Source organism: Cavia porcellus, unplaced genomic scaffold (assembly GCF_034190915.1).
Source record: "Cavia porcellus strain 051 isolate PalLab524CR breed Dunkin Hartley unplaced genomic scaffold, mCavPor4.1 scaffold_17, whole genome shotgun sequence".
Classification (NCBI taxonomy): domain Eukaryota; kingdom Metazoa; phylum Chordata; class Mammalia; order Rodentia; family Caviidae; genus Cavia; species Cavia porcellus.
In genome coordinates, this window is record NW_026947500.1 from 47,120,503 (window position 1) to 47,148,232 (window position 27,730).

Here is a 27,730-nt window from a genome sequence, read left to right on the forward strand (position 1 = left end):
AGTTCCCAGTCTCAAATGTGTCGCTTGGGCTTTGTTCTTCCAACTGTGGTTTCAGAAGCGTTCATCACACCACAGGCTGCAGGTCCCCCAAGAACAGGGCCACATGGCAGGAGCTGAGCAACGAGCAAGGACGAAGCTTGCTCTGCGACTCCATTGGCCCACATTCCTGTCTGACCACCATGTCCCGGCAGGCCAGCAGCATTAGGGCCTCAGATGCCAAGGGACCTGGGCATGGGGGAAACCTGGTGTGCACATGCCTTTCAATCATCCCCAAACCACCAGCACCCCAATCTCTGGTGCATGGGAAAGCTGTCTTCCACAAAACTGACTCCAAAATGTTGGGGGCTGCTGATTCTAACCTCTTCTAAGGGCTGGGGATACAGAAGGGACACACAAACACCCTGACCTAGTAAAGCTGATGCTCTAGCCTGAAGACCATGCAAGGAGGAGAAAGAGCTGGGAACCCACCAGGATTCAAGTCCTGCTTTGGGTGGAGGTTCAAGGTCAGCTGCTATAATAAAAGACTCAAAATGAAACAGCTCAAAAGTCACAAGCCTTTGGCCAGGCATGGTGGTACACATTTTGATCCTGGCACCCTGGAAAGCTGAGGTGAGAGGATCACAAGTTCAACCCAGCTGGGCAATTTAGCAAATTAGCAAGACCCTATCTCAGAATTATAAGAGAGGGGGCTGTGGATGGAGCTCAATGTAAAGGTTATGGGTTCAAATCCCAATACTGTCACACAGGAAAAAAAGTCATAAGCTTTTCAGACACAATTATGTTTCTTGAACAACATCATTTTTTAAAAAATCTTGGCAGGCAGCTGGTCTGGGTGCTTTGACTGTGTCCCATTACTAGAAAAGACCACCAAGGGTTTTTTTTTTCCTCCCTGAATTCTGACATCTATTCAATTTTCAGCATTGGACCCTTGAGCTATTCACATCTCCATCTCTCAGTTAACAGAGGCTCAAGGCTGTCAGGGATGGCAGCCTCGGGAAGCAGCCAAGAGCCCTGTCTCCATGGCTTGGGGACAGAAAGCTATTGGTTAAAATAAATAAAAAAATAAAAATTAAAAAATAAAAAAGAAAGCTATTAGTGCCTCTGCTCTTGTGATATTTGACTCTACAAAATGGCCAATTCCTGCCCAAGATAATGTATTTTTCAAAACCCTACTAAAAGCATAGTAGGGTGACATTCACCTTTCTAGAGACCCAGGCTTGCTAGACAAAAGGTCATTCCTTTAGCCTGTCATGCATCATGATCTCACCAAATGTTTTTTGGTGTAGCCAATGTCACCAGAATCCATCCTATAATATTGGTGTCCTTGCTTCAGACCACTACACTGATGCTATCAATTTTTTGTCCATGTTCACAATGGCAGAATCCCATTCCTGATACCATTTCTGTGTCCATTGCAGTGAATGTCCAGCCTGCTATGTTACTTTGGGAAAGTGACTGTATCAAAACACCACACTCTGGGAGGCCTAACAGAGATGGATCTGCTAGAGGTTCTGGAGGTCCGGGGTGGAGGGGCTGACATCTGCATCATCATAGGGGATTTTTGCTGCATTACCCCATAGTGGAAGAAGCAAGGGTCAAAGAGGGAGGGGAGAAAGGGGGCTGGCCCCCCTACTTTTGCGATGAGCCCACTCTCACAAGAGCAAATCCACTTCCTCGGTAATCGGTTCATTCTAACCTTCCAGCTTCGTGCCTCTTGTTAGCACTGTATGGCCTCTGAGGAAAGCTGGGGCATTTAGTGCTGTGTCCGTCAGACACCTCTCAGGTGTTCCCAAGATTCTCACCAAGTCAAAGGGACACTTCAGGCAGAGGAGGGCCAGAATGTCTGGATAAATGTTAGCTGCAGGATGCTGGGAACCAGGAGAACTAGTGTTACCTGTAGGAGTGGCTGTCTTAGTCACTTTCTCCACTGCTGAGCCCTCTGATACCCATGGTGTAAAGGAGGAGAGGGTTCATGGTGTAGTCCATGGTCAGCTGCCTCTAAGGCAGGGTGACATGGCAGAGGGAAAGCTCCCACAATAAGCCGGCTTTCCCGCCCTATAATCCAATTACCTTTTAAACAGATGAGGCTTTGGGAGTTACTGCTCTTGATCTAACCCGTAACATTCCACTCCCAGCCCCTGAAAGACTCCTATGTATCTCTTCATGCAAAATCCAGTCAAATGCATGTAATCCATGTCTAAGAGTCAGCGCAGTTTTCACAGGTCCAGCACTGCTGAAAAGTCCAGGTCCAGAGTCTCCACTGAGGCTCAAGGCCAACTGGCAGCTGGGAGCTCCTGTGAAAATCAAGAGAAAGTTAAACATTGCCAACATACAATGGCAAAGGGAAACATTTACACTGCAAAAGGGAGGAAGGGGGGTGGTCAAAGAAGATAGAGACCCAGCAGGGCAAACATTAAATCCCAAAGCTCTGGGTCCAGCCCCAGGGCAGGCTGTGGGGAGACCCCTACAGTGCTTGGTCACTTTTCTCATCACTGGGACAGCTGCCTTCCTGTCTGCTGGCCTTCACCACACAATGGAACATGGCTTCAAGAGTCTAACAGAACCTTCTTCTTGCATAAGTGGGCACACAGCAGAGCCCTATGGAGAGCCGTGGCCCAGATGCCACGCCCAGACACCTAGGTTCTCTCTGATGACTTCTGTGACCCGCTGCCCAGACCTTCTGCCAAAGTCCTGTGCAGCCTGCCACCCTCAGAGGGCACTAACTAGTCCAGCTGGCCACTGGACATTCTGAGCATCCCCTGCTGACCATCATGTCCACTAGAGAACTCTTCCCACTCATGCTGGAAAGTCTCAGTTGGCCCTGTCCCTTCCTGTTAGTATCTCTTCCCCCAGGACACCTCTGGATGTCATCTCCGGCCTCTCAGCAACCTGCTCTACTGCCCTAGGCCCCCTCGGTGCTGGGCATGCAGGATCCTGACTCCCAGTGCAGTCACACAGGGGGTCCAGTTTCCATCAGTGCTTTTGGAGGGGCATCATCAGACCATAACGGGGAGCCTGCTTCCCCCTAGCTCTTTTTTCCACCAGTCCTATGACAACACTGTGGTGTCTGTAAGATGGTCCCACGCACTCCTCCCTCACCCCAGGTTTGGCTTCTTATAGTTACATCAACCAGGGTCTGAAATATTACATGGAAAGTTCCAGAAGCAATAATTCACAAGTCTCGGGCCATGTGGTTATTCTCAGATGCACAAGGAAACCTCCCGCCAGCCAGCCCCTCTTGCCCAGGGCCGGAGCCCTCCTCCGCCCCGGCAGCCAAGCTGTCTGCACTGCCTGTGCCTCAGTCCCTCAGGAGTCCCTCAGGAGCCCCAGGGCTGCCCATGGCTTTGGGGTTGCAGAGCACAGCCTGCCACATGCGCAAGCCCTTGATGCTGCCTGGCGCTGCTGTGGCCCTCACTGCCTCTACACAGACCCTGTGTTACCTCATGTCCAAGGAACAAGGCTGAGGAGGGTGAAGCAAGGTTTTCACTTTCTTTGGCTAGACCAGGTTGGAGCCCAGGCCCTTGGAACTGTGCGGCACCCGGGTCTTTCTTCATTTCTCATTTTGAGACAGGGTCTCGAGAAGTCACTAAGGTGCCCAGCTAGGGCCAGAATTTTCGATTCTCCTGCATCAGCCTCCTAAGCGCTGGGATCACAGGTGTTCACCACACTTGGCCACCAGGTCATTCTTAATAAATAAGGCCAAAGCCAGGCATGGTGGCGCACACCTGAGATCACTACGTTTAGGAGGCTGAGGCAGGAAGATTGCTATGAGTGCAAGGCCAGCCCCAACTGCATAGCAAGACTCAAAAAATCAAAATAAGTAAGTCAGAGCAGCAAAGAAGCTGCGAATGGTTTCTTAATTCCTTAGAAGCAGATAGACTTGGGTTCGAATCCTGCCCCTGCTACAGGCCGGCTGAGCGAACCCAGGAGCCACTGTCCTTGTTGGAGCCTGAGTGGTGTAGGCACAGGTGCTGTGGAGTCCCCTCCCTCAGTCCCTTGGAGCACTGTGGTTCCTGCCTCTAAGCACTTCAAACCCAGGAGTCTGTGTGGGGTGTGTCCCGCCCTCTGCTGGTCTGCACCACACCCTGCATCCCCCCAGGGTGCACCATCAGCCCTTGCACCCCACCCCCTGCAACCTCTACCTGTGGGATCCCACCCCTAGGGGCCACCCTTGGGGCACCATTCAGCTGCTTTTCTTGTCAATTTTGTTTGTTTGTTTGTTCTGGATCCTGGGGATTGAACCCAGCCACAATCCCAACCCGGTTTTTATGTCTTGAAACAGGACCTCACTAAGTTGCTAAATTGCCCAGGCTAGCCTCAAGCTTGTGACCCTCCTGTCTCAGCCTCCATTGGTGCTGAGATGAGCCCCGCGGGTCCCCCATACCTTGGGTCGCCTTCCTGGGCCCCTTCCAGGCCCCTGTGTGCCCAGGACCAACCAAGGAGCAACAGGAGGGGCAGGGTGGGAGGTCTGCTGTCCCCAGAGGCCAGCAGTGGCACTGCACTGCTGCCCTGGAGCCCCATTGCAAAGCATCCCACCCCCACTTCCCGCCTGAGCCACAGTTTCCCAAGCCAAGGATTCGCCCTTCATGTCTCTCTTGCTTCAGCCCTGGGAACTCAGGACCTTTGCACAGAACTGCATCTCGGCCCATTTTATTTCTTGTTTCGAGATGAAATCCCACGAAGTCATAAGCTCTCCTGAGTTCCTGGCAACCTTCCTGTCGAAGCCTCCCAGAGTGCGGGGATCACAGGTGTGCACCCTATGCCCACTCATCCTTCACTTCCTGCCTCAGGGCCCACTTTTGGGGAGCTCATCTTGAGACAGCCGTGGGTCCCCTGAACTTCAATTCCTGAGTGGGTCGGTCCTCTGTCAATGCCCCAGTCTGCATCCTGTGTGCACCCCTCTGTCTCCAGGAGTAGGCTGGAGACACAACACAGCTTCTGGCAGCCTCTTGTCCCCCACTCAGCTCCCACAGCCTGCAGGGTCCCCCGGAGCTGGAACTGCAGGTGACTCTGGGTTCCTGGCCAGGGATGTGGGCTCTGTCCCCGCTGGGGCCCTAAGGACACGGCATCTGGGTCAGGCTTCCTGAGTCTCCAAGCAGCACCAGCTCCAGGCCAGGTCCATTGCCCTACAGGGCCAGGCCACCTGCACCCTTCGGGACAGGTCCGCATCAGGGTGATGTCAGCCCTGGGTCAGCTGCTGCCCACAAGGTGGGGTCAAGTTCTCTGAGGGCTTCGGGGGATAGAACAGTGGCACACTGGCCACTGTGACTCAGCCCAAGAAGGCAGAGGGGTGACAGGACATCATCCCTCTTATGCAGGAGGTTCCAGAACCTTCCACATGCTGGCCATCAGAGGGGGAGCTATGTGAAGGACACAGCTAGCCAGGCATGGCCAGGGGAGCAGGATGCCACATCTGCCCTGGCTCCTGTGCTCCTCCAGGGCATGGCCACATCCCACGTCCCCAAATCCTGCTCCCTCATGATCTCCCTGCCTGGCCCCCACCCCATGGAGAAGGCATAGGGGTCCTTGCTGCATCTAGGAATCCAGGAGGGCTTGATGAGGAGGGGTCATCTGCTCTGGGCTTTGAAGGGTGAACAGAAGTCTCCCAGGAGAGGCATGAGTGTGGATCTGTGTGTGCGGTGAGTGGGGGGTAGAATAGCTCATTTTATCTCACAAGCATCTTTCCCCCCAGCTGGGAAGGGCCACAGCAGGGTATCCCCCAGGACAGCTCTGGATGTCGGGGAGAGACAGAGAGAGATGGTGAGAGAGGGACACAGAGACTGGGACATCAGAGACATTAGAGAAAAGGCCACAGAGGAGCTGGCTCCAGGGACTACGAGCAGGCCCGATGTGAGGTTGGGCGGCGACGGCCTGGCCCTGGTCGCAGCACCCCTCGTCCCGGAGCCACCCCTTCTCCTCGGGCATCAGGAGGATGTGGAGGGCAGGGGCCCACAGGTGAGACGGGCGGGCCACCCTGTCTGTGGAGTCCGCATGGGCACGTGGACGCCTGTGTCTGCCTATCTATGTCTTCCCGTGTGCCCGAGTGTTGGTGCATTTTAGTGGGTGAACCTCGGGGGGAGCGTGTCTGTGCGTGGGCCTCGTGAGCGGATTCCACTGGGGACAGCCAGTGGTGAGTGTACAGGAGCTGTGGGGCTCGTGGAAAGCCGTGCGTGTGACTCCGCGGTGTGGACGCGAAGGCCGAGTGTCCAGACAGCAGTTGGTTGGACAGTAGCTCAGTGTGCGCATTACGGGAACTGCGCATGCACGTGCGTGTGCGTGCACATATCCGGGGCTGTGTTGAGCGGGGCCCCGTACCCGCAGGGCAGCTTCTTCCCCCTGCATGTGCATGTGCATGCATACGCGCGTGTGCACGCAGGCCCAGACTCTAGTGGCCTCCCGGTGTCACTGGGACAAGGAGCCAGGACCCCGGGTTCTTATGCCCGTGTCCTGTACAGCGCATGCGGGCCCCGCCCCAAGCCCAACAGATGGTGGGGTCAGGCACAGACACCCCAGCTGGGCCAGGAGGCTAGGGGGAAGGGCGCCCAGGCCTCAGGTGAGCCCAGTATCCCGGAGGGCGACAGGAGTGCAGCTCCATGCTGTCGCAGCCTGGTCACCTCCCTGCACCAGAGTGTGGGAACGCACGGTGCTCATCAAGTGCCGGGTCATTTCCTGCCCAGCTCCCCTTCCCGAACAGCCCTCCCGCCCCCAGTGTCCTGTGATGTCAGCCAGCTCGCCCTGTTGTTTGCTGCCACCCGCACCCCTCCTCCTGCCCGAGCCACGCCCTGGACTGCCCGCTCCTTTCTGTCATACTCCCTCATGGTGAAGGGCCTAGCCAGGGAGCAGAGATGCGCAAGTTTACAGCTCTAATTCTCACTAAGATGTGAGTGACTCATAGGACTTCATCCTCCAAAGGGAAGGAACCCTCCAGCCCCGTCCCCCACCCCCACCACCCCGTTCGCCCCCCAACCCAGCCTCTAGCTGGGTTTTTCTTTCTTTCTTTCTTTCTTTCTTTCTTTCTTTCTTTCTTTCTTTCTTTCTTTTTTTTTTTTAACTAAGTTGCTGCCACAGGAGATGTGGGCTGAGATTCAGGCTCCCTGGTGGCCAAGCATGAAGCCCGAGGTCCCAGAGCCCCAGAGCCCCAAGGAGCTGATGGTCGCTCCCCCGGGACTCGATTTACCTATAGTGCCTCCGCTGCTACAGAAAGTGACTCGCAGAGACCAGAGGCAGAGTCCCTGCTCCCAGCCAGTCCTGGGAGGGGCCAGGCCACTTCCTGCCCTACCCTCCCCCAGACAGCGGCATCCGCTGCCCTGGCCTCCTCTGAACTCTGCGTCCTGCCTTGGCCTGCCCAGAGGACCCACGCACGGGGAATGAAACAGCGTGTGTGCCACGACCCTCCTGGCATCCCACGGGCAGGGAAACTGAGGCCTGAATGCCAAGCAGGCTTCGTGTGTGGGATGAATGGAAAAAAGAGCTTGGTCTCAAGTCCGTCCTGTTACTCATACCACTAAGGCTGCTGTCACTGATTCACTCAACAAACTTCCTACAATTCTTCCTCCCAGGCCAGGTGGGGACAGGACCTCAGGGTTAGACGGGCAAGGGCCTGGAGACCCTGGGGGGGGGGGGGCTCCGCCCAGTGCCACAGGGCCCCACCCTGAAGCTCAGGAATTGCTTCAGGACACAAGGATTCAGACCCTATCTGTCTCTAGGCCAGTTCTTTCCCCTTCTGGGGACTCAGCTTACCCTTCTGGAACAAGGCTTCAGACAGTCACTGAACCATGTCTGGCATATTTTACTTTTTTCTTTTTCTTTTGCTATACTGAGGATCGAACCCGAGGTCTTTCCACTGAGCTGCATTCCAAGCCCTTTATTTTTATTTTCTTAAATTTTGAAACAGGGTCTCAAGAAGTCACTAAGTTGCCCAGACTGGGGTTGAACTTTCCATCCTCACTCGCTGGGATTACAAGTTTGCACATCTTTAAGAATTGGTCAGAGAGAAGCTCAAAAGCAGTTGCTGGCCCACTCAGGGAGCTGTGGGCTATTCTCCAGGTGGGGAAACTGAGGACAGAGGCAAGGCTCGCACAGTGGGGATTTGCAGTCAGGCTTTAGACTTTCTGCCTCCCAGTAACACCCCGGAGGCCCTAAGAGCCACCAGCCCTGATGTCCCCAGCTAGGGACCCTTCGGGACACGGCAGGCTCCAGAGGAAACAGTCAGGACGGCAAGCCTTTGGGGCAGGGCCCCTGCAGGAACCTGCTCTGGGCCAGGCTTGGTGGCACACGCTTGTCATTCCAGCTACACTTGTCATCCCTGCTGCTCAGGAGGCTGAGGCAGGAGACTGCAATCCAAGCCCAGGCTGGGCAACACGGTGAGACGTAGTCTCAAAGTAAAATGTTACACAAGCAGAAGAGGACAGAGGGCATCGCTCCGGGGTGAGCGCTTGCCTGGGGGTCCATTCTGGGCACCTCAGGGAGACTAGGCTGCACCACCACCTGTATACTTGCATGCACGCACGTACACACACACACACACACAGAGCGGGGCAGTGAGACATCATGGTCTGGAGGCCCAGGGCACTGCGCTTTGGCTCCAGGGTCCCAACTGTGAGGGGAGGGTGGTGGGACACCGAGGTAGGACTAAGTGGGGAGCCCAAGTCCCAAGGGCGCAGAAGGTGATCTAGGGGCGCCGGGGTAGGGCTGGTTTCCTGTGGGGCTTGTTTCTGGTGGGCTAAGCGTCTGCAGTCTGCGCCCCACGGCCCCAAGCCACTCTAGCGGGGTGGGAGGCTCGCGGCAGAAACAAGGACTGAAAACTCAGGGACATTTTAATGACAAGGAACATGTAGCAAATGTGTGCACAGGGTGTCAGTCGACAAGGCAGGAAGCCCGGGGTGCAGGGCCTGCGCCCCCACAGAGCTCAGCCATGGCAGGCTCCAGGCAGACGCTGGGCAGGGCCGGGAAAGGGCGCCATCCTGACCCGAGCTCAGAATCCTCCAGTGTGCAGTGCTCCTAGCAGACTCGCGGGACTCCCGTTCCCCAAAAGCTGTCGTGGGCTCCTCAAAACTATCGGGCACCCCACTGCGCGGAGGCACAGCAAGTCCCAACCCCGGGGACAGGATGAGGGGTGGCGGCGCTGGGGTCGCCCCTGTTGCACAGAGGGGTAAACTGAGGCCGTCCCAGGTGGAGGCGGAGCTGACACACCTGCAGTGGCAGCGCGGAGACGCCGAGGCCAGCTGGCCGGGCACGCGGAGGCGCACGCCGAGTCGGAGCTCCCGGAGGAGAAAGCTGCAGCGGCCATGAGCGCGGGCGGCGGGCTCCGAACCAGTCACGGCCGGCCGGGTCCCGCCCACCCCGGCGGGCGGTGACGTCGCGGGCAGTGACCTCACGGCCCGGGCTGGGCGGGGCGGGGCGGAGCGGGCCGGACGGCGAGCGGGACCCCGCGCAGCCTGGATCGAGCTGCAGACCGAGCGCCCGCGCGCCATGGCCGGGCTCAACTCGCTGGAGGCGGTGAAGCGCAAGATCCAGGCGCTGCAGCAGCAGGCGGACGACGCGGAGGACCGTGCGCAGGGCCTGCAGCGCGAGCTTGACGGCGAGCGCGAGCGCCGCGAGAAAGTGAGGTTCCCGCTGCCCCCGCTGTCCCCGCTGCCCCGCGCCTTGGGACCCGGGACTCGGCCTCCTCCTCCCGCGCCTGCTCCCCGCAGTCGTCCCCGCGCCAGCCCGGCCTGGCGGGACCTCGGGGCCCGGAAGGACGGCGGGGGGCGTCGGGGCCCGGCCCAGGGCGCCCATTGTCCGGGGACCGGCCGGCTCCGCTTGGGCGCGGGGCGGGGGCGTCGCGTCGCGTCGTGTCGCGCTTTGTCGCCTGAACTTTCTCGGCCGGCCGGTCCGGGGCGCGGCGGCGGCGACGTGTCCGCGCCGGGCGGGAGGCGGAAGTGCGGCCCGGCCCCAGTAAGGGCCTCGCCATCCGCTCCCCGCGCTCCCCGCATCCCCGCCGGCCCGGGGCGGCGGCCTGGGGTTGGTGAGCGATTCTAACCCCGTCGCGTATCGCGCGCGTCCCGGCTGCCGGTGACCGTGGCTGTGGGCGTTCAGCTCGCGCTCCTCTCCCTTCCCCCAGCCGGGAAATTTGCAGTCTCGTGGAAGCCAGAGACGCACTAATAGAGGGGTGCAGCGTGGTTAGCACTGCGGGGCTCCGGTGCTCTGTGATGGGGTGCGGGACCGAGGGGGAGCGCAGGGACTCAAGAGTGAGACCAGGCAGTGCGCGCCGAGAACGCGAAGCGGTAGCGCTGGGATCCAGGCGGGGACCGAGAGGCTTGCTGCCAGGCTGCAGCCGCCGACGGTGCACACAGGGACACGTCTGGGGTCTGTCTTCGCCGGACAGCCCTGGAGCTGGCCTGCCTAGCGAGCTTGGTCCTGCCCAGACCGCTGCGTCTCGCAGACAAGGTTCAAAGCCCTGTCAGCCCGGACAGTAGCTGTCTGGCCTCTTTGGCACTCAGACTGCCTAACCCTCCGACCTCACCACAAGGCAGCTCGCAGGACAGCCAGATCCCAGATGGCCCTCGGTCGCCAGCCAGGACTCGGGGGCCTGTCCCGTGAAAAGGAGGATGTCTTTTGCAAAGTTTGGGGTTGCTCGAAAAGTTCCCTGTACAGCGCACGCAACTCTTGGTTGGGGGACAGCGGGGCTTAAGGTGATTCGAGGGCGAGGAAAGGAAAAGAAATCCCTCTCGGATTGGAGCGTCTCGCGGAGAGCGCTGGGCGTGTGGCAGACTTCTGGGCCTGCCTCCCAACAGCTGGTTTCGTTTAGATTTTTGTGTGATTAACCGACGTCTTCCTGTTCCTTTGCCACATGTATCTAGCAAGCCTCTTTTACCTTATAAGGAAAATCCTTTGTAGCCTGTGGAAGGCTTTGATTGCAGGAAGGGGTGGAGCCCTGAATGACTCTTAGAGTGACTGGCAGTTTTTCAGAAATACTTATATGTCTGTGTGGATGCAGTTTCCACATTTACGTGAACAGCCCAGAGCCCTTTGGAGCCCAGACCACTGAAAACCTGCCAAATAAACGTGGTTGCTAGGAGTCACCATTGCCACATCAGGGGCTGCTTGCTGTTTTTTTTTTATTATTATTATTCTTTTTCTTTTTGAGACAACTCATCAATCAAGCATCTCTGTATGATTTTTCTAAAGCAGATACTTGCCTGCTGAAGGGTACTGGATTTTCGGGGTGATGAAACTGTTCTGGAATTAGATGATGGTGTTCATTGCACAATTTTGTGACTCTGCTTAAAAAAAATATATGGAAGAAAACAGCAGCCTCCTGTCCCAGGCACTGAAGATTTGAAAAGTTGAGGTTCCTGCCATTAAAAAGAGGTGCCCTGGGTTTGAGGGGTTGCAGCTCAGTGGTCAGCACTCACCCAGCACACACCAAGTCCCCAGTGCCTCAAAGAAAAACGGCATCTGGTTATTTGGAAGAATTGACAATTTTTTTATTTTTATTTTTTTGAGGCAGGGTCTTACCATCTGGCCCAGGCTGGCCTCAAATTCACTAGGATCCTCCCGCCTCAGCCTCAGCCCTCTGAGTGCTGTTATCACAGGCATGCCCAACCGCCCACCACACCCAGTGGAGTGACATTTCCTAGGAAATCCTATCAGCAGTGCTCACTAAGCCTCGCCTGTTTGAGGGCGAGTTCTAGGACCTGGGGCTAATGAATCTTACTGATTTTGTCTCTGAGCCACCAATATCTACTCATTCAAGTACGTACTTTGTTTCTGCTGTGTAAACTCGCAGCAGCAGATCTGCTTCCCACTGATTACAGCCATCCACTTTCGGGGTCCAGGGTCCTCATCTGTCCTGGTGGGAAGAGGCAGCACAGCCTCTCTTGCCTCTGTACTTTCCCCTTAATCCCTTGTCTTCCTTTCTAGAGGTGGCTGCTCTGAGTCCTGGACTTTTAGATCTCTGCAGGGTTTGAGGAAGAGCCTCAGGTTGGGTGGGGCACACACATTGGGACTTTCCAGCTGTAAGTCACTCAACAAACCGCTTTGTAACAATAGCACTCATCCTCATCTGAGTTGCCTGAGGACGCATGTAAAGTGGTGTTATGTGAGGTTTCCCTTGCATGGTCCTCCCCACATGCTGGGGTGAACAGTGCACGGTGGGGTGGGGTGGGGAGGCAGTGGTGGATGCTATCAGGCTGTGGGAGGAAGGCTCTGGGCAGCCATGCTGCTGCCCCAGTGGCTAAGCCAGGAAGCTGACCCATTGCTGTCTGACTGAGGCACTGTGTGACTTTGCACATGCTCAACCACATTTCCTCCCTTATAGGTAAAAACACCTTGAAAAGCCAGTGAGAGTCGGGTGCACTACACCCTGGAATCCCAGCTGCTTGGGAGGCTGAGGCAGGAGGGTTACAAGTTCAAGCAATCTGACCAACTTATAAAGAGCCTGTCTAGGGTGTTGGCCTAGCATGGAGAAGGCCTTGGCTTCTTCCTCCAAAACTAAAACACCAACCAACAGGATTTGGGCATCTTGCTGGCCTGTGGCCAAGTCCTTTCCTTTCTGGCCCCATTTTTATGTCATTGCTTCTCAGTCAGTGTTGGGGACTGGTCCCCCCCACCCCCGCTGTTCTGCCCAGCCATGGGGGCAGATGACCAGTGTCTAGGCATCCATTGTGAGCATCATGTGGCCACTCAGATGTGGGGGTGCAGATGTGAGGGCTGCAGGGAGCTGAGGCACCCAGGGCTCGCTCCCCCGTAAGCCCACGTGAGGGCTAAAGCCAGGTGCCCCTGGGGGAGCTCGGAGTACAGCCGTGGACCTCATCCCAGCAGCACACCTAAAGTAAGTTGCTAGAAAGGCCCCACCTTCATGTCACAGCATGTGGCAGCTCGCCTTTTGATTCCTGCCAGTTCTATCACTCTCCATGATGCATGACAGGCATGCATATTTGCAGCTGCGGTGTTGACATGCCAGCCTGTCATGGAATGGCAGGTGTCCCCAAGGTTTGCAGGCCTCGAAGATTGCCCTGAATTTGATATGCACTGCAGAGAGGATTGTGCGAATTCTTCCCACCTGGGGGGCTTGGGGGGCCTTAACGTGGCGGCGGGGGCTCTTGGTGCAGCCCCACCTGTTCCCCCTTAACCTGCCCAAGTCTCCCACCCCTGCAGGCTGAAGGAGATGTGGCTGCTCTCAACCGACGCATCCAGCTTGTGGACGAGGAGCTGGACCGGGCTCAGGAGCGACTGGCCACAGCCCTGCAGAAGCTGGAGGAGGCAGAAAAGGCCGCAGATGAGAGCGAGAGGTAAGGGCCTGAGCCCAGGAGGTCACTGCTGGTGCCTGGAAAGCTGGGTGTCAGACTGGGGTCCAGACTGCAGGGAAGGGCAAAAAATGGACAGAAAAATCACAAGTGTGGTGCCTACAGTGGTTGATTTGGCAAGTGCTGCCTTCTGGGAGGTGCTTCTCACTGTATCCTTCACAGTTCTCGGGGAAACTTGTAAAAGGGGAAATAAGCCGGGTGTGGTGGCTCACATTTGTAATCCCTAGCATTCTGGGAGGCTGAGGCAGGAGGATTGAACCCAACCTGGGCAACGTAGTGACTCAGTGGGAACCTGTCTCAAAAGGAAAACTAAAAAGAGGTCTGGGATGTATAGGGATCATTGCAAAGGCCCCGGGATCCGTTTCCCAGCACAGGAAGTAAAAGGGGAAGGGAGCAGAAGCTGAAGTGGGCCATCTGCTGAGAAGCCATCAGTGCCACCAAGCATGCTGCAGGCTTGAAGGTGGTAACAGCTGCATATGGGGACATTGGACAGGCAGCACTGTCTGCGTACTTGTAACCCACATGGCATTTACACTGGATTCGGGCCTCCACCAGGTGCCCTGTCCCCAGGGGCCAGATTGTCCTCTGGCCACTGTGGCTCTGGAGGACTGAGGGGAGATTGTGTCGCACAGAAGCGGCGGCCTCTGGTGGTAAATAGGCTCCTTGTGTGGCGATGGTGTGGGCTGGGCCAGGGGTCACTCGCAAGCCCTAGAGCTCTGGCTTGACCCATTCACAGGAGGTTCCCCGAGTGAACCCCCCAGAGGATTGGGTCCTGGCTATGGGGCTGTGCCCATAGAGCAGACACTGTGTCAGGCAAAAGAGCAGGCTCCCAAGATTGAGTTTCTCAAGTGGGGTGGAGGAAACAGCGCCCACTTCAGTGTCCTGATCCCTTCTCAGAGGCACGAGATGGCGGCTCAGGAAGCCACTGGAGTGCTCGGAGGATCCCATTGGCCTGGGGCCTGGGTCAACTGCTGCTTGAGATTGCAGTCAGACCAGCCTGGCTGGATGTCTCACTTTGGGGACCTCCCCAGTGACACGCTGAGGCAGCCCTGGCAGGCCACTCACCTGATTGCATCATAACGCTGGAGGCCCTTGCCAGAGACTGCTGTGTCTCAGTAGAAAGAATTCTTCGCTTGCAGCTGGGGGGTGTCGAGAGCCAAACCCCACAACTGCCACTGGAGCAGGTCAGTTTGTGTTTGAGATAGGGTCTCCATGTGTTTATTACCTAGGCTAGTCTCAAACTCCCAGGCCCAAGTGACCCTCCTGCCTCAGCCTCCTCAGTAACTGGATCTGCAGATGTGCACCAAGGCACATCTACACTTCGTTTTCTTTTTTTTTTTTTTTTTATCAGTACTGGGGATTGAACTCACGACTGCCTGCTTACAAGTCAGGCGCTCATGCTGTTGAGCTAAATCCCCAGCCCCTACGCTTTGTTTTCTTGAGTGTCGCAAGGCGGGTGCGATAACCATGCAGCAAGCTTGCTCATGTGCTGATGCGAAGGCCTTGTGCAGACATAGAGGGCATTTTGATGGCTGGCCGAGGGTGACTGTGACATCCGGATGGAAGTATTTGTCAAATGGAAAACAGCAGCAATGATACATAAGCAGGACCTCCAAAAGGGAAAAAAAAAAAAAGATACATACACATAGTGGTGCACTCCTGTAATCTCAGCACTTAGGAGGCTGAGGCAGGAGTAGCATCGTGAGTTTGAGGCCAGCCTGGACTACAAAGTGAGACCCTCCCTTAAAAAAAAAAAAAACAGAAAAAAGAGAATGATACATGTTGATGAGACATTATTCTGAGCTGGCCTCTTTGCTGGAGCTCTGTGATCTTGTCTATTCTAGTACTTCAAGAAGCCAAAGCAAGCTAGCTGCATGGTCAGCCAGTTGTAAGGTAAGAGCTCCAGCTCTTAGCTGTCTCCAGGACATTGTCCCTTCCAAGTTGGGTAGATCCGTTTTAGTCCAGACCCCTGCATCCCTCACGTAGCTGAATATCGCTTATCCAAAGTGCTCAGGACCAGAAGTGTTTGGGTTTTTTCTTCAGATTTTGGATATTTACATATTCTATAATGAGCTGTCCTTTGGGATGGGACCTGAGTATAAACAATGAATTTGTTTGTTACATATACACCTTACAAATATGTATCACCTTGAAGGTAGTGACATAGGGTATTTTCGCTGTCTGTGTGTTTCGATGGTGACCCATAATGCAGAGTGTGGCACCTTGTTGCTCAGAAGGCTTGGGCTAGGGGTGTAGCCAAGTGGTACAATACACTGAGCATGGGTGAGGCCCTGGGCTCCGTCTCCAGTGCCCCCCCCACACACACACAGACACTCCTGACTTGGGACTTCTGAGGACTTCGGCTCTCCAATTAGGGAGGCACAGGCCTCTCCTGACCCTGGCCTGCTTTTCCCATTCAAGTCCATCCCATCCCACCCTCCAGTGTCCCCTCCCCTCGTCACAAGCGCCTGCCTCCGTGCCATGGCCCGGCAGCCTGACCACGATGCCCTTCCCGGGGGCATTGCTCTGTGGCCAGCTGGGTGTCTCCTTGCCCTTGGATAAGCCCCCGGTGACCATCACTTCTTTTTAATTTTTTTTTTTTTTTTTTTTTTTTGTCTTTTTCATTTTTATCGGTACCGGGGATTGAACTCACGACCACCTGCTTTTAAGGCAGGTGCTTATGCTACTGAGCTAAATCCCCAGCCTGACCATCACCTCTTGTAAGACACCTTTGTGACCATATACAGGCTCCACTGCCTTTGAAACCACCATTCCAGACCACTGGGGTTTGGCCACTAGGTTACCCTTTCCTGCCTCGGTTTCTCCATCCATGTAGTGGTAGCCACTGCATGGGTACAGCCTGGAAGGGTGACAGCTCTTGGCAGAGCTGGAAGGCTGTCTGTGGACACACGGGGTAGTGATGGGGGTGCTTTCCATAGGGGGATGAAGGTGATAGAGAACCGGGCCATGAAGGACGAGGAGAAGATGGAGATCCAGGAGCTGCAGCTCAAGGAGGCCAAGCACATCGCAGAGGAGGCTGACCGCAAATACGAGGAGGTGAGTGGGGTGGGGTGGGCGGAGGCCAGCAGTGGGATGTACAGGGAACGCAGCCACTGATAGGGAGGGCCCCTGAGGTGGCCTGGGGGGATCCCTGCTGGGTCAGCTGTCCATCGGGCATGGCTGTTTTTCCAGAGACACCTACTGGACCAAGAAGCTGGCTTGCTTGGTGCTGAAAGGCCCTGCTGCTTGTCTGACCTGGGGGAAGCCAGCTGAGCAGCACCCACAGTATCCTTCCGCTGGGTGCTGAGGCCCAGCTTGGCAAGCGCTGGTCCATGGGCACTTGGTCCGTAGTGCCACCTGTGTCCCTCTTCTGCCTCACTGCTGGGGCCTGAAAAGAAGACTTCTGGTCTTGATTCCCCCAGGCCCCTGGCTCTGAGCTGAGGGACCCACAGGAGGCGCCCTAGTGCCCATGGTGTGGAGGTGGCATTGCCAACTGCACAGGGATGGCGTCCGGCCAGCATGATGCTGGGTGGTGGGGGTCACTTTGGCTGGGCCTTCCCTGTCTCTGCAGGTGGCGCGTAAATTGGTCATCTTGGAGGGCGAGCTGGAGCGGGCAGAGGAGCGTGCGGAAGTGTCTGAACTGTGAGTGGCAGAACAGGACTGAGTGGGGCCCCAGCTCACTCCCAGGGCAGAGGAGAGTGAGGGTTGTGTCAGGAACTGACTGGCCAGTACCTCTGGTCAGCAGGGCAGATGGGTTGGGCGTGGTAACGTGTGCCCTGTTCCCAGCTCTCAGGAGGCTGAGACAGGAGGTTTGCCGGGAATTCTAGTGAGAACTACATGGTGAGACCCTGTCTCAAAAGAAAGAAAGTCCAAGTTGCCCAAGCTGGGCTCAAACTTGTGATTCTCCTGCTTCTGACACTGGAGCAGCCAGGATTACTGGCAAGCCCCCTCATGCCCGCCAGGCCAGGCCTGCTTAACCACCCAGCGGTCAGCTTGAGGCAGGCTGCCCTTTTGGTGTTGCAATGCCCTGCCCCGTGCAGTGCTGGGCCGTGACATTCCTGGGGGCATGGGGCGAGCTGGACCAGAATCCTACAAGCTCCGACAAACAAAACACCTCTTTCCTTGGTCTGGGATGAGGAATGCAGCTCCACAGAGCACCCCACAGTGCCAAAAGCGATCTGGTTTCACAGATCTGTGCCAGGACTGCTTCCTGGAGTGTCCGGTGTGAACTCTGCTTGCTGTCTGCTGGCCTCCTGTACTCGATCTCACTCCTACCCCTTCCGGACTCGGCCTCATCCATCACAAATTCCCCAGGTCCCTGCCGCCTCTCCCTTGGCAAGAGCCCAGGAGCACTCACGGACCTTCCAAGTGCTCTGGGCCTGCCTTGCCTCGGCCTGGTATGAGAGGGATTTGCTAAGTACACAACATGACATCTCAGAAAAACCCATTAACATTTTTCCCACATTCTTCTTGGAGGCCCCGGGCAGCAGCAGCTCCTTTTGCAGACTTTTTCCTTTAAGGGAACTGCCTGCTGTAAGGGGAGATAAGAGACACGGATCCTCTGTCTTTGTGCAGAAAATGTGGTGACCTGGAGGAAGAACTGAAGAATGTCACCAACAATTTGAAGTCGCTGGAGGCTGCATCTGAGAAGGTTGGTTGTTAGCTCCAGTGGCTGGGAGACCTGCTGAACTTTGTTCTTTCCTTCGGCCAGGTTACTCAGAACTCCCAGAGTATCAGGAATCTGACCCTGTTTGTTAACAGTAGTGCTGGTGCCCAGCAGCCAGGGCTTCCCCTATGTCCAGTTGCTGAATTTCTTACAAAGGCTCAGGCAACCTTTTCCATGGCATCTTAGGACCTTTCTTTTCAAATGTGTGACTGAACCTAGGACCTTACCCATGCTAGCATGTGCTCCACCACTGAGCTATAGCCTCCACCCATTTTTTGCACTTTGGAATTTTCTTTTTTCTTTTTGTTTTGTTTTTTTGTGTTTGTGTTTTTGTCCCAGACAGGGTTTCACTATGCAGTTCAGGCTGGTCTTGAACTCATAGCTATCTTCCTGCCTCAGCCTCCCTGGCATTACAGGCGTGCACCACCATGCCCAGCCCCACCCCTTTTAAGAGACTGGTTCTAAGTTCCCCAGACTAGTCTCAAACTTGTGGCTGTCTTGCCTCAACCTCCTGAGTTTACCGGTGTGATCCACCAGTCCTTTTAGCACCGTCTCATTGCTACTTCATAAGGATGGAGACACACTCTGAGCACACGGCCGGGCTCCTCTTAGGGCGCAGAACCTCACCTATAGCCCTCGGTTCTTCCAGAAATGCCTTCACAGGGCCAGAGCTGGCTTGCCAAGGTGAAGCAGTTACTCCAGGAAAGAACCACCTCAGGAACCACATCCACTCTTCCGTGGCCTCGCGAATTCTCCAGCTTCACACCCTCTTCTTTCTCCCTCACCATCACCAGGGGCACTGGAACTTGAGGCAGCCCGCATTTTTCATCACCTCAGTCTTTAATTTTTTGTTTCTTTGGCTGTTTGTTTGTTGGGTTTTTTTTTTTTTAAGGCAGAGTTGCATTGTGTATCCCAGGCAGGCCTCCAGCTTTTGGAGATCCTCCTGCTTCAGTCTCCCAAGTGCTGGTGTGCCCAGCCTTCTATCACCTCATTCTTTGCACCTACCATTCCCTCAGCTCGGTGTGTCCATCCCATGTCCCGTTGCTGAAGAACCATGTCCATTCTTCATGCCTCTGATGACCCTTCCCTCTTTCAGAGAGCATTCCCTGATTCCTCCTGCAGGAAAGGACCTTCCAAAGGCTCTCTGGGACAGACTCATCTGCCCTTCCTGTTATGATCGTATTTATTTTGGGTACTGGAAGCAGAACCTAGTGCTCATGTAGGCTGAGCAAGCGCACTCTGCCCCATCCCTGAGGCATTTATCATGACTGATGTCGTGCCTTATTGCCAGCAGCACGGAGCCTGATGCTCTTTGGGTCCAAGGATAAGGAATAAACAGACACTGTCCAGGAGTACATGTCAGAAGTAGCCCCAGGATGAGGCACCGTGATGCTCACACTGCTTCTACCCCTAATTACAGCCACAGTCTTGTCTAGTGGCCGAGACTGACAATAATAATGTGCTTTAGAATACAACACAGAGGGCTTGCAAAACCAGGAAGTATGTCATCAAGGTGACTTTTTTGAAAAGGGCTGGCAGAGTGGCTCAGAAGCAGGGTTTTTGTTTTGTTTTTTTTTTTTTAAGAAAACAGCCACCTATGTGATGATACGTGGAAGCACAAAATCCAAATACCAGGGTCTGGCTCCATGTTGTCATTAGAGCTTTGTCACATAAGAGCCATGTGAACCGAGACAAAGAACTGAGCCTTCCACTGTCCCTTTGCCGTCCAGCAGCAGGCATGGTGCCCATGGCAGGCAGCTTGCAGATGTCTGTGAGGGTGACCTGGGATGAGGCTTCAGAGACCAATGCACTATCTGACAGGTGGTCACGGGAACAGGGACAGGCTGTGCTGAGGAGCATGATCACGGACAAGGGCTGGAAGGTGGGAGGGCACCACAAGTGGCAGGCACCTTGGGAAGGGATGGCACAGCCTGGAAATCCGAGGCACTTGGCAACACTTAGCCACAGAGCCCCGAGTCAGTGCTTGGAATGTGCATCTCTAGGAACCAGCGCTCTGCTGCCTCGTGTGCTTTTTATTCCTTGATTTTTGTTTCATTTTCATTTTTGTGGCACTGGGAATTGAACTCAGATCCCAGGCTCGCTGGGCTGGCGGTATGCCACCGAGCTACGTCCCCACCCTCTTCCCTGTTCTAAAGGCATGTTCTGGTTTCTCCCACAGTATTCTGAGAAGGAAGATAAGTATGAAGAAGAAATCAAACTTCTGTCCGACAAACTGAAAGAGGTGAGTGGGTCACACCCAGCGGGTGAGTCACTTGGGCCGGGTAGTGGCAGCAGGGACCCCAGACCCAGGCACTGCCTCTCTCTCCAGGCGGAGACCCGTGCCGAATTCGCAGAGAGAACGGTTTCAAAGCTGGAAAAGTCCATTGACGACCTGGAAGGTACGGAAAGTGTGTCTGTGTGTCTGTCTGTCACCTCCCCTGGTATGGTAGTCGCGGGGTGGGGTGGGGTTGGGGCCCTGTGCAGGGGCAGAGTTGGGCTTTGTCCACCCGAGGAAAGTAGAATGCAGAGCAAGGAAGTCTGCAGAATTCCCCTCAGCTTGCTTATTTCAGAGATGCCCTGCACTGTTACGGGCTCTCTCCCCGGGAGCTGGGAGCTTATCACAGGGTGATAAAATGGACAGAGGCAATGTAGAGACGAGGAATTTAAGACGAGTCTGGTTGGTGCCCCATACAAGCCAGCATTTCCTGAAGTGTTCCAATTATAAACATTCTGCCCTGTGTTTTTCTTGATATAGTCCGGAAATTCCAGAAACTTGAGGTTAGGATGAAATCTCCCAGCCTGCCTGTCTCACCCAGAAAGGGTGCAAAACTCATTCCTTAGACCCTACGCTCTGTTTGCATTGGGAAGTAAAGCTTCCATATAAGGGAAGGTGCCCTAATTCCTAACTGCAGCCTTTGAATCAAGTGACAACATGGGAAGTCACAAATGATCGGGGCCAGGAGGGGGTGGAGGGAAGCTCTGGCCATTTCTGGTCACTATGCATTTAAAGGTTCATGGCAGCTAATGCCTGGCAGTGTCACAAACCACTCAGAATTTAGAATTCATTCCATGGATTTTTTTTTGTTTTCATTTGTTGTACATATAACACACTTTCTCCTAGTTCATGCTTTGGTTTCTTTTTTCTTTTCTTTTCTTTTCTTTTCTTTTCTTTTTTTTTTTTTTTTTTTTTTTTTTGAGACAGGGTCTGGCTATGTAGTGCAGGCTGGCCTTGAACTCACAGCGATCCTCCTGCCTCAGCCTCCCACGTGCTGATATGATAGGCGTGTGCCACCACACCTGGGTCTCACTCCGATTTCTTCCTCTGGTTGCTCATCTGTGACTCTCCATTCAGTGCTCCCTGTACCTGTCCTTCTCAACTCTCTCCCTGGGGACCTCCACCCTCTAGATGCAAGCTGTACACTCTGAAACTCAGGTACAAAGCTGTCATCCAGAAGCCATGCTCTCAACGACACGCAGCAACATGACCTCCCCGAGAGGCCATGGGGTGCTTCCCTAGGTGCCTTCTCCCTACGGTGCCTGCACTCCTGGGGGTTTCTGGGAATTTGTTTCCTGCCCTTTGGTTTGATCTATCAAGCCTTCTTCTGCTGTGTCCGTGACTGGCTGAAATTAAGACAAGCAGCCCCCATCGGCATACCCTCTCTCCTCTGTTCTGCTTGCTGCCTCTGACTGTGACTGGTACCAGAAGTGGATGACTAGCTTTCTCTCAAGGAGGCACTCGTTACAAAAGGGCTGCTCCTTGTCTGAAGACGTGAAGACAGAGCCAGTGTGGCATGAGCTGCTTCTCCGTGCCAGTAGCTTTTCCTTAAATAGACATTGCTTTCAGTGGAGATTCATCCTCCGGATCTCTTGGGCAGCTTCGTGAACTTGGCAGAACCTGTAGAGACCAGCAGGCCTGTGTCTCCAGTGAGGCTGCCCTTGAATGAAGTTTCAGGCTATGAATTCAATCAAATAAGGGCGAGAGTATTCTCCCCTCATTCCTTTCTCAGTTGTCCTCTCTGTTATACCCCAGAAGGGGCCAGGAGCTCCTAATATCGTCATTGCTTCTGGGACGTTCATCCAGCTCCTAGTCCTGGGAAGAAGTTACTAGGGAGATTCATCCACATACCCTGCCCTTAGAAAACTGCACAGGAATTTGAGAGAACATAGCAAAGGAAGGGAGTCAAAACTGTTATGATGTCAAAGCAGTAAGGTGATTTTTTTCTCCCCCTAAATTCCGGACACAAAAAAGTAGCTAGAGACATTTACCATTTAGCTCTTCACATTCACTGAGACTGTCTTTGGTTTAGTAAGAAAGCATAAAGTTGTCTGGTGGGTGTTCAAAATTCGTATGTAAAGTGACCCAAGACTCATGGATTTGTCCAACATAGTTGATATTTAAAATTTAAAATTCAAAATACTGAGTTTGTCCTGCAGCCCACCCAGCACCACTTCACATTTATCCCCAGAACACTGACATTTTGATGTACAAGTCTCATCTCCCAGACTACCCACCAAACTTGGAAATGGTATGAAATCTCCAATTAGATCAAATTTTGGTCACTATGTGAGCCGGGCATGGTGGCTCATGCCTGTAATCCCAGCACTCGGTATGCCTGTGCCTTGCTGATCACTTCCTAAGCCCTGTGATGGACATTTGTCCCATTTCCATCCCTCCTCTGTATCCCACAAGGTACTAAAGTTCTGAAATGTTCTGACCTGGCCCTGGAACACAGCTCCCCTAGCAGTAGACATGCAGTTCTCATGCAGACTGGTCAGACCATGGTCCGAGATGAGTCAGTCCTATGTTGGAAGCCAAGGACAATAGTGTCTGTTGGCCCCACTCCCACACAATGGAGGTTATTACCAGAATATCTTAGACTTCCTTGATCCCTGAACCCATGGAGACACACTTTTCCTGTGTGTCATAGTGTATTAAAACCAGGCACAGCATTAATGCATGGTGGGAAGATCATTGCAAGTTCGAGACCAGCTTGGGCTACAAAGTGAGCTCAAGGCCAGCCTGAACTGCATAGCGAGACCTCATTTCAAAAAAAAGACCAAAAAAAAATTTTTTTTGGTCACTATGTATTTTATTTTCTTACTTTATTTTGTTTTATTGAGACAGGATCTTGCAACATAGTTTAGAGTGACCTTAAACTCACTATGTAGTCAATGCTAACCTCAAAATCATGCCTCAGCCTCCCGAGTGCTGGGAATAAGTGTGTGCCACCACACCCAGCACCTTGTTTTTCATCATCCTGTGGTGATTGTTTTTTAATTCAGATGGGAAACTCTGTCCCAATTTTTTATTCATCCCCCCAAAATACATTTCCCCTAATCAACCCATACCTTTCCATGCCCAGCCTCTCTATCCCTGACGACCATATTTGCTGTAAGCTGTTGCATAAAGCACTGCCCACACTGCTTCACAGTTGCCCTTGGAATGACTGCTGCCTATCTAGGAGTTGGTTTCTGTTCTGGTTGTTCCTGGGTCTTTTTCCAGAAATCTGTAGCCTCCACCCTTTCAAATAACTATCCAGCCTGCCTTTCCAGTCATTCTACCTAGGCACCCAGATGGAACTTGATTTAGAGAGATTAGTACTGTGGAGTTGATAGTCTATGAGCCTGACACAATTCTTAAGGTCAGTTAACACTCTGAGCTGGAGTAACTTCGTCTCAGGTATAGTAACAAAATCTGTGCCAGAGAATCCAGATGACAAGCAAAAGTGAGTCTAGGATTTACAGTGAGACACCTGTACTGGAATCCTAGCAACCCTAAACAAGTCACTTAGCTTTTCGCAGAAATAAAAGTGTGAGCCTCAAAATTGAGGATGTGATGATGAGGTGATACAGCTCACAGCATTCCTGAACAGCTCTTCAGACTCCATAGCTACAGGTCACTTGGTTTTGTTTGCTTTTTGAGACAGGGTCTTACTGTGCACTTCATGCTTTGAACTCACTATGTAGCCCAAGCTGGCCTCGAATTTGTGCTGATCCCCCTGACTCAGCCTCTCAAATGCTGGGATTATATGCACAGTGACTTTACATAAATGCCTTCTTAATGAAAGGTTCCACAATTATAGCGGAAAGGCAGCCAACTTCTCCTGTTTTTGCATCTTTCTGAAAACTTCCAGGCTGACTGTAACATTTTATGAGGCATTTTGCTTTGCTTCAGTATTTTGATGACTCTTGGCCTAGTCCCTTATCTGCCATCCCTTACTGCAAACCAGTCCTCTCTCATGCCTCGTCATGGGGTTTTTGTGTGTTTGTGTTTGTTTTTAGTTTATCAGCTCAATCACTGAAATACATGCCTGAAAATATAGTCAGGCTGAATTTCAGCCATGTTACTTTTACCAGACACTGACCTGACTGCTGTTGATACACAAACATGATGACACAATTACGCCTGGAAAAGATGGGTTATGGGATCACATTTTCCTATCAAAAAGTCAGGGACTAATAACTGACATTAGGGAGAAATTTTATGGTCACCCATACTGCTACTACATTCTTAAATTTGTACAGTGTGTAGCACTTTGCATCTCCTAAAATATTTCACTTGTTCTTGATAGCATCCATGTTATACACTGATGGAATAGGAAAAATCACGACCTAGAAAAGTTAAATGGCACAATTAAGTGGCACAACTAGGGTTTAAACTCTAGGGTGGCAATATTATTTGTGGTTTATCTGAAATTCAGTTTAGCAAGGTACTCTTGTTTTATCTCACAGTGCTGACTTTATGTTTTGGTTCTTGGCCCCTATTATCCTGTCTTATTCTGCTGAAATTGAAATACTTTCTGTTATGACTTTCACTATGTCAGTATGGAAGTTTATCTTACAGACTTCTTTTTTCTTCTGTTTGGCAAAGATGCTTATTCACTTTTCCTGTCTCTCTTAATCCCTACCAGAAAAACTTGCCCAGGCCAAAGAAGAGAACGTGGGCTTACATCAGACACTGGATCAGACACTAAATGAACTTAACTGTATATAACCAGAAAAGGAGGAGTCCTGTTTGAACAGAAACTCCAGCGCTCCGTGTCTCTTTTTGCCTTGTAAGAAGTTTCTTTTGTTATTGCTTTGCTGGAAATGTCAAGCCGATTATGAATACATGACCAAATATTTTATATCAGACATGCTTTGGGCACCAGTTAAATCTAATCTCCCCCCCCCCCCTTTTTCTGAATGGCTTTTTCAGCTCTATTTTTACCCTTAAGTTGCATTTTATTCCTAAGGTAGGCAGGGTATTTCATATTGAGCGTATTCTCTTGAGACTGAGGTCTGCTTACTAGAATAGTCAAACCCACACTTTTAAGACACAGACTCTGATCTCTTGTAATGGGTTTAAAATGCTACAGAATGTAAACCCTGTGAGTCGCCACTGGCCGAGCAACAGGTTAGGGACCATCACATTAAAATGATGATTTTCCATCCAGAGCAAAAAAAATAAAAAGGGCTATTGTGGGAAGTCATAAACCACAGCTAGATTAACCTAGTATCCTGGCCATTTTCCATACTCAACTGCAGAACAAATATCCTCTCAGCCATCAGCACAAGAATGCCCGGGAAGTGGTCATAGTACTCAAGTCTTTTCTGAACACATCCTCAATGCTATGCTCTTCCACATACTTTATCCTCGTGTGGTTCTCTGGTGAGTGGTCCTCTTTAACGGTGGCCCATGCTTGTCTTTTCGGATGTAAGTCCACACATTCTGCAGGAAAGGTATTGAGTTGTGTCCAGCCCAGCCATATTCAGGACTGCTGGCCATCAATAAACTGAGCAAAAGAACTGCTTTCTATTAAAAATCTGGGCAACAAAGTAGAGATCAAAAAGTAATTGGTGTAGCTTCATCTCCGAACTTCAGGGACTGGCAAATGGAAGATTTTCTTATCTAGGACTTGAATACCTTCTTTGGGACCAAGTTAATAAAAGTTAAGAGACTCCTGATTAAACTGGATATGGAGAATTTTGTAGGCAGGGGCTGCACATCTTGGTTTTGCTGTAGTTTCACTTTCTCAGTTAACATCTCAGAGCTGAAACATTCCATATTGTCTGGCAGTGTGGGGGCCAACTCCAGTTTACAAATCTGACTAAATCACCCTGCTTCTAGCTTATGAGTCCCCTGCCCTTCACTCCTATTTATTAAGCATCACACTACCAGGAGATACACTAGCGAATTGTGCAACTGAATAAAATCCACTCTTTAGATTCTTGCGACTGTATCATATGTAATAGTATCACTTTTTCTACATTTTGGTCAAATAAATTTTTACAGAAACTACCACTTGTGTGAATTTTAAAATATGTAGGGATATCCAATGCATTTTGTTTCAACAAATGTTTATGGGATGCAATGAGAAAATAATTGTGCCAAGAACTTGCTAAACGTTACGTGTTTGCTTTGTCCCATGACTTCATGATGAAAAGATTATGATCTCCATATTGCAGACAAGAGCACTTGGCCTCAATAACTCAAAAGCCCCTGTCCCTTGTCTTCCCCAGTCCTGCCCGAGCCAAGCTGTGAAGAATAAATAGGATATTTTGATGGTAAGAACAAGGAAGATGGTCTTTACTGCCTGAGTTTGGGAAATGCCAGGCCTGCCTGGATAAGGGTGTGTGCTGTACATACAAAACAGAGTGGTGAATGAGGCTCAGGGGTAAAGTGCTTGCCTCACATGTATGAAGCCCTGGGTTGAATCCTGACCTAAAAAATAAGCAGAAGTGGAAAATGTGGAGGGTAGGGCTAGACAACCGCAGGAAGGTAAGCTGAAAATGTTTCAGTAATGAACACGAGGGAAGCACTGCTCTAAAAGAAATGATCTTAAATATGAGCTGGCTGGGTGATTGGGAGTTGCAGTTTCACTACTGGAATTGCTGATACTTGGCTTCAAGATCTTACCTTGCGAAGAGGAAGTAAAGAACCAGAAAGAGAAATGAAACCCTTTAAAATGTTAATGCAGTGTGCAAACAATTTCCTGTAATCAACTATTGTTAGACTTCCTGTTAATTCAGTGTGGAGCCAACAGTGTGGAGTTTATTCAGATAGCAGGTGCAGGGAATATCAAATCAAAGTATAACTCCTCTCCTCTAACTCCCCTACCACTTCTAGAATGAAGTTCCTCCTTTATGTACCTCTTTTCTCCTGCCTTCTCTCCTTGGGTTATATCTAATCTCAGGATAAAGTGTTAGTCATCCCTGTGCCTCAACACTTACTATAAGAAAGTGTGAGGGGCATTGTACACTAAAGATTTTTTTATCCTGCTGAGAGGTGACAAATAAACTACAGTGAGCACCATGCAGGGCAGCATTTAGGTTAGAGGAAGTAAGTGGTCAGGGAGACCAGTGGAGAAATGTGAAGATGGAAAAGCAAGAATCAAAAGCTACTTAGGAGCTCTGTAAGAAAAAGGATCAGAGAGATCACGGAGAGGTGTCCAACATTACTACCTCAGGCTTCACCATGAAAGGAGTTAGTAAGCCTGGACAGATGAGCTGAGCGGTAGACATGATGAGCTTGAACTATCTTTGCCAAATCCAAAGGCAAATGTCCACAAAGCAGGGAAACATGGAAAAATGCATAGCAAACAGCATCTGGGCACAGAGATGCTGGAAGCCACAGGCGTGAGGCCACCCGGGAAGTGAGAACAGAGAAGGGGAACCATGAGGAGGGGCACATTTACAGAAGGAACAGAAATCCCCAAAAGGTGGCAGAGGGTTCTAACAAGCCACTCTGCCAGGGTAAAATGAGGTGGGAGAAGAAACAGGCGTCTAAAACGGG

The 27,730-nt window shown here is 52.4% G+C and overlaps 1 protein-coding gene across 1 annotated transcript; it reads left to right on the top strand.

Annotated features, from left to right (window-relative positions):
- Nucleotides 1-9,405: 9,405 nt before the first annotated feature.
- Tpm4 (tropomyosin 4) lies at nucleotides 9,406-26,236 on the top strand. The gene is made up of 8 exons (XM_003464259.5): nucleotides 9,406-9,603; nucleotides 13,141-13,274; nucleotides 16,229-16,346; nucleotides 16,861-16,931; nucleotides 17,865-17,940; nucleotides 20,135-20,197; nucleotides 20,285-20,354; nucleotides 24,867-26,236. Exons 1-8 carry the CDS (start codon nucleotides 9,472-9,474, stop codon nucleotides 24,947-24,949), a joined length of 747 nt encoding a protein of 248 aa, XP_003464307.1. The 5' UTR covers nucleotides 9,406-9,471; the 3' UTR covers nucleotides 24,950-26,236.
- Nucleotides 26,237-27,730: the final 1,494 nt, after the last annotated feature.

Excerpts from the sequence above, each read along its gene's own strand:
- Tpm4 (XM_003464259.5), top strand. The coding sequence starts at position 9,472 with ATGGCCGGGCTCAACTCGCTGGAGGCGGTGAAGCGCAAGATCCAGGCG. Across the intron at positions 16,347-16,860 it reads CTGACCGCAAATACGAGGAG|GTGGCGCGTAAATTGGTCAT; the intron begins GTGAGTGGGGTG and ends CTGTCTCTGCAG. Across the intron at positions 20,355-24,866 it reads GTCCATTGACGACCTGGAAG|AAAAACTTGCCCAGGCCAAA; the intron begins GTACGGAAAGTG and ends AATCCCTACCAG.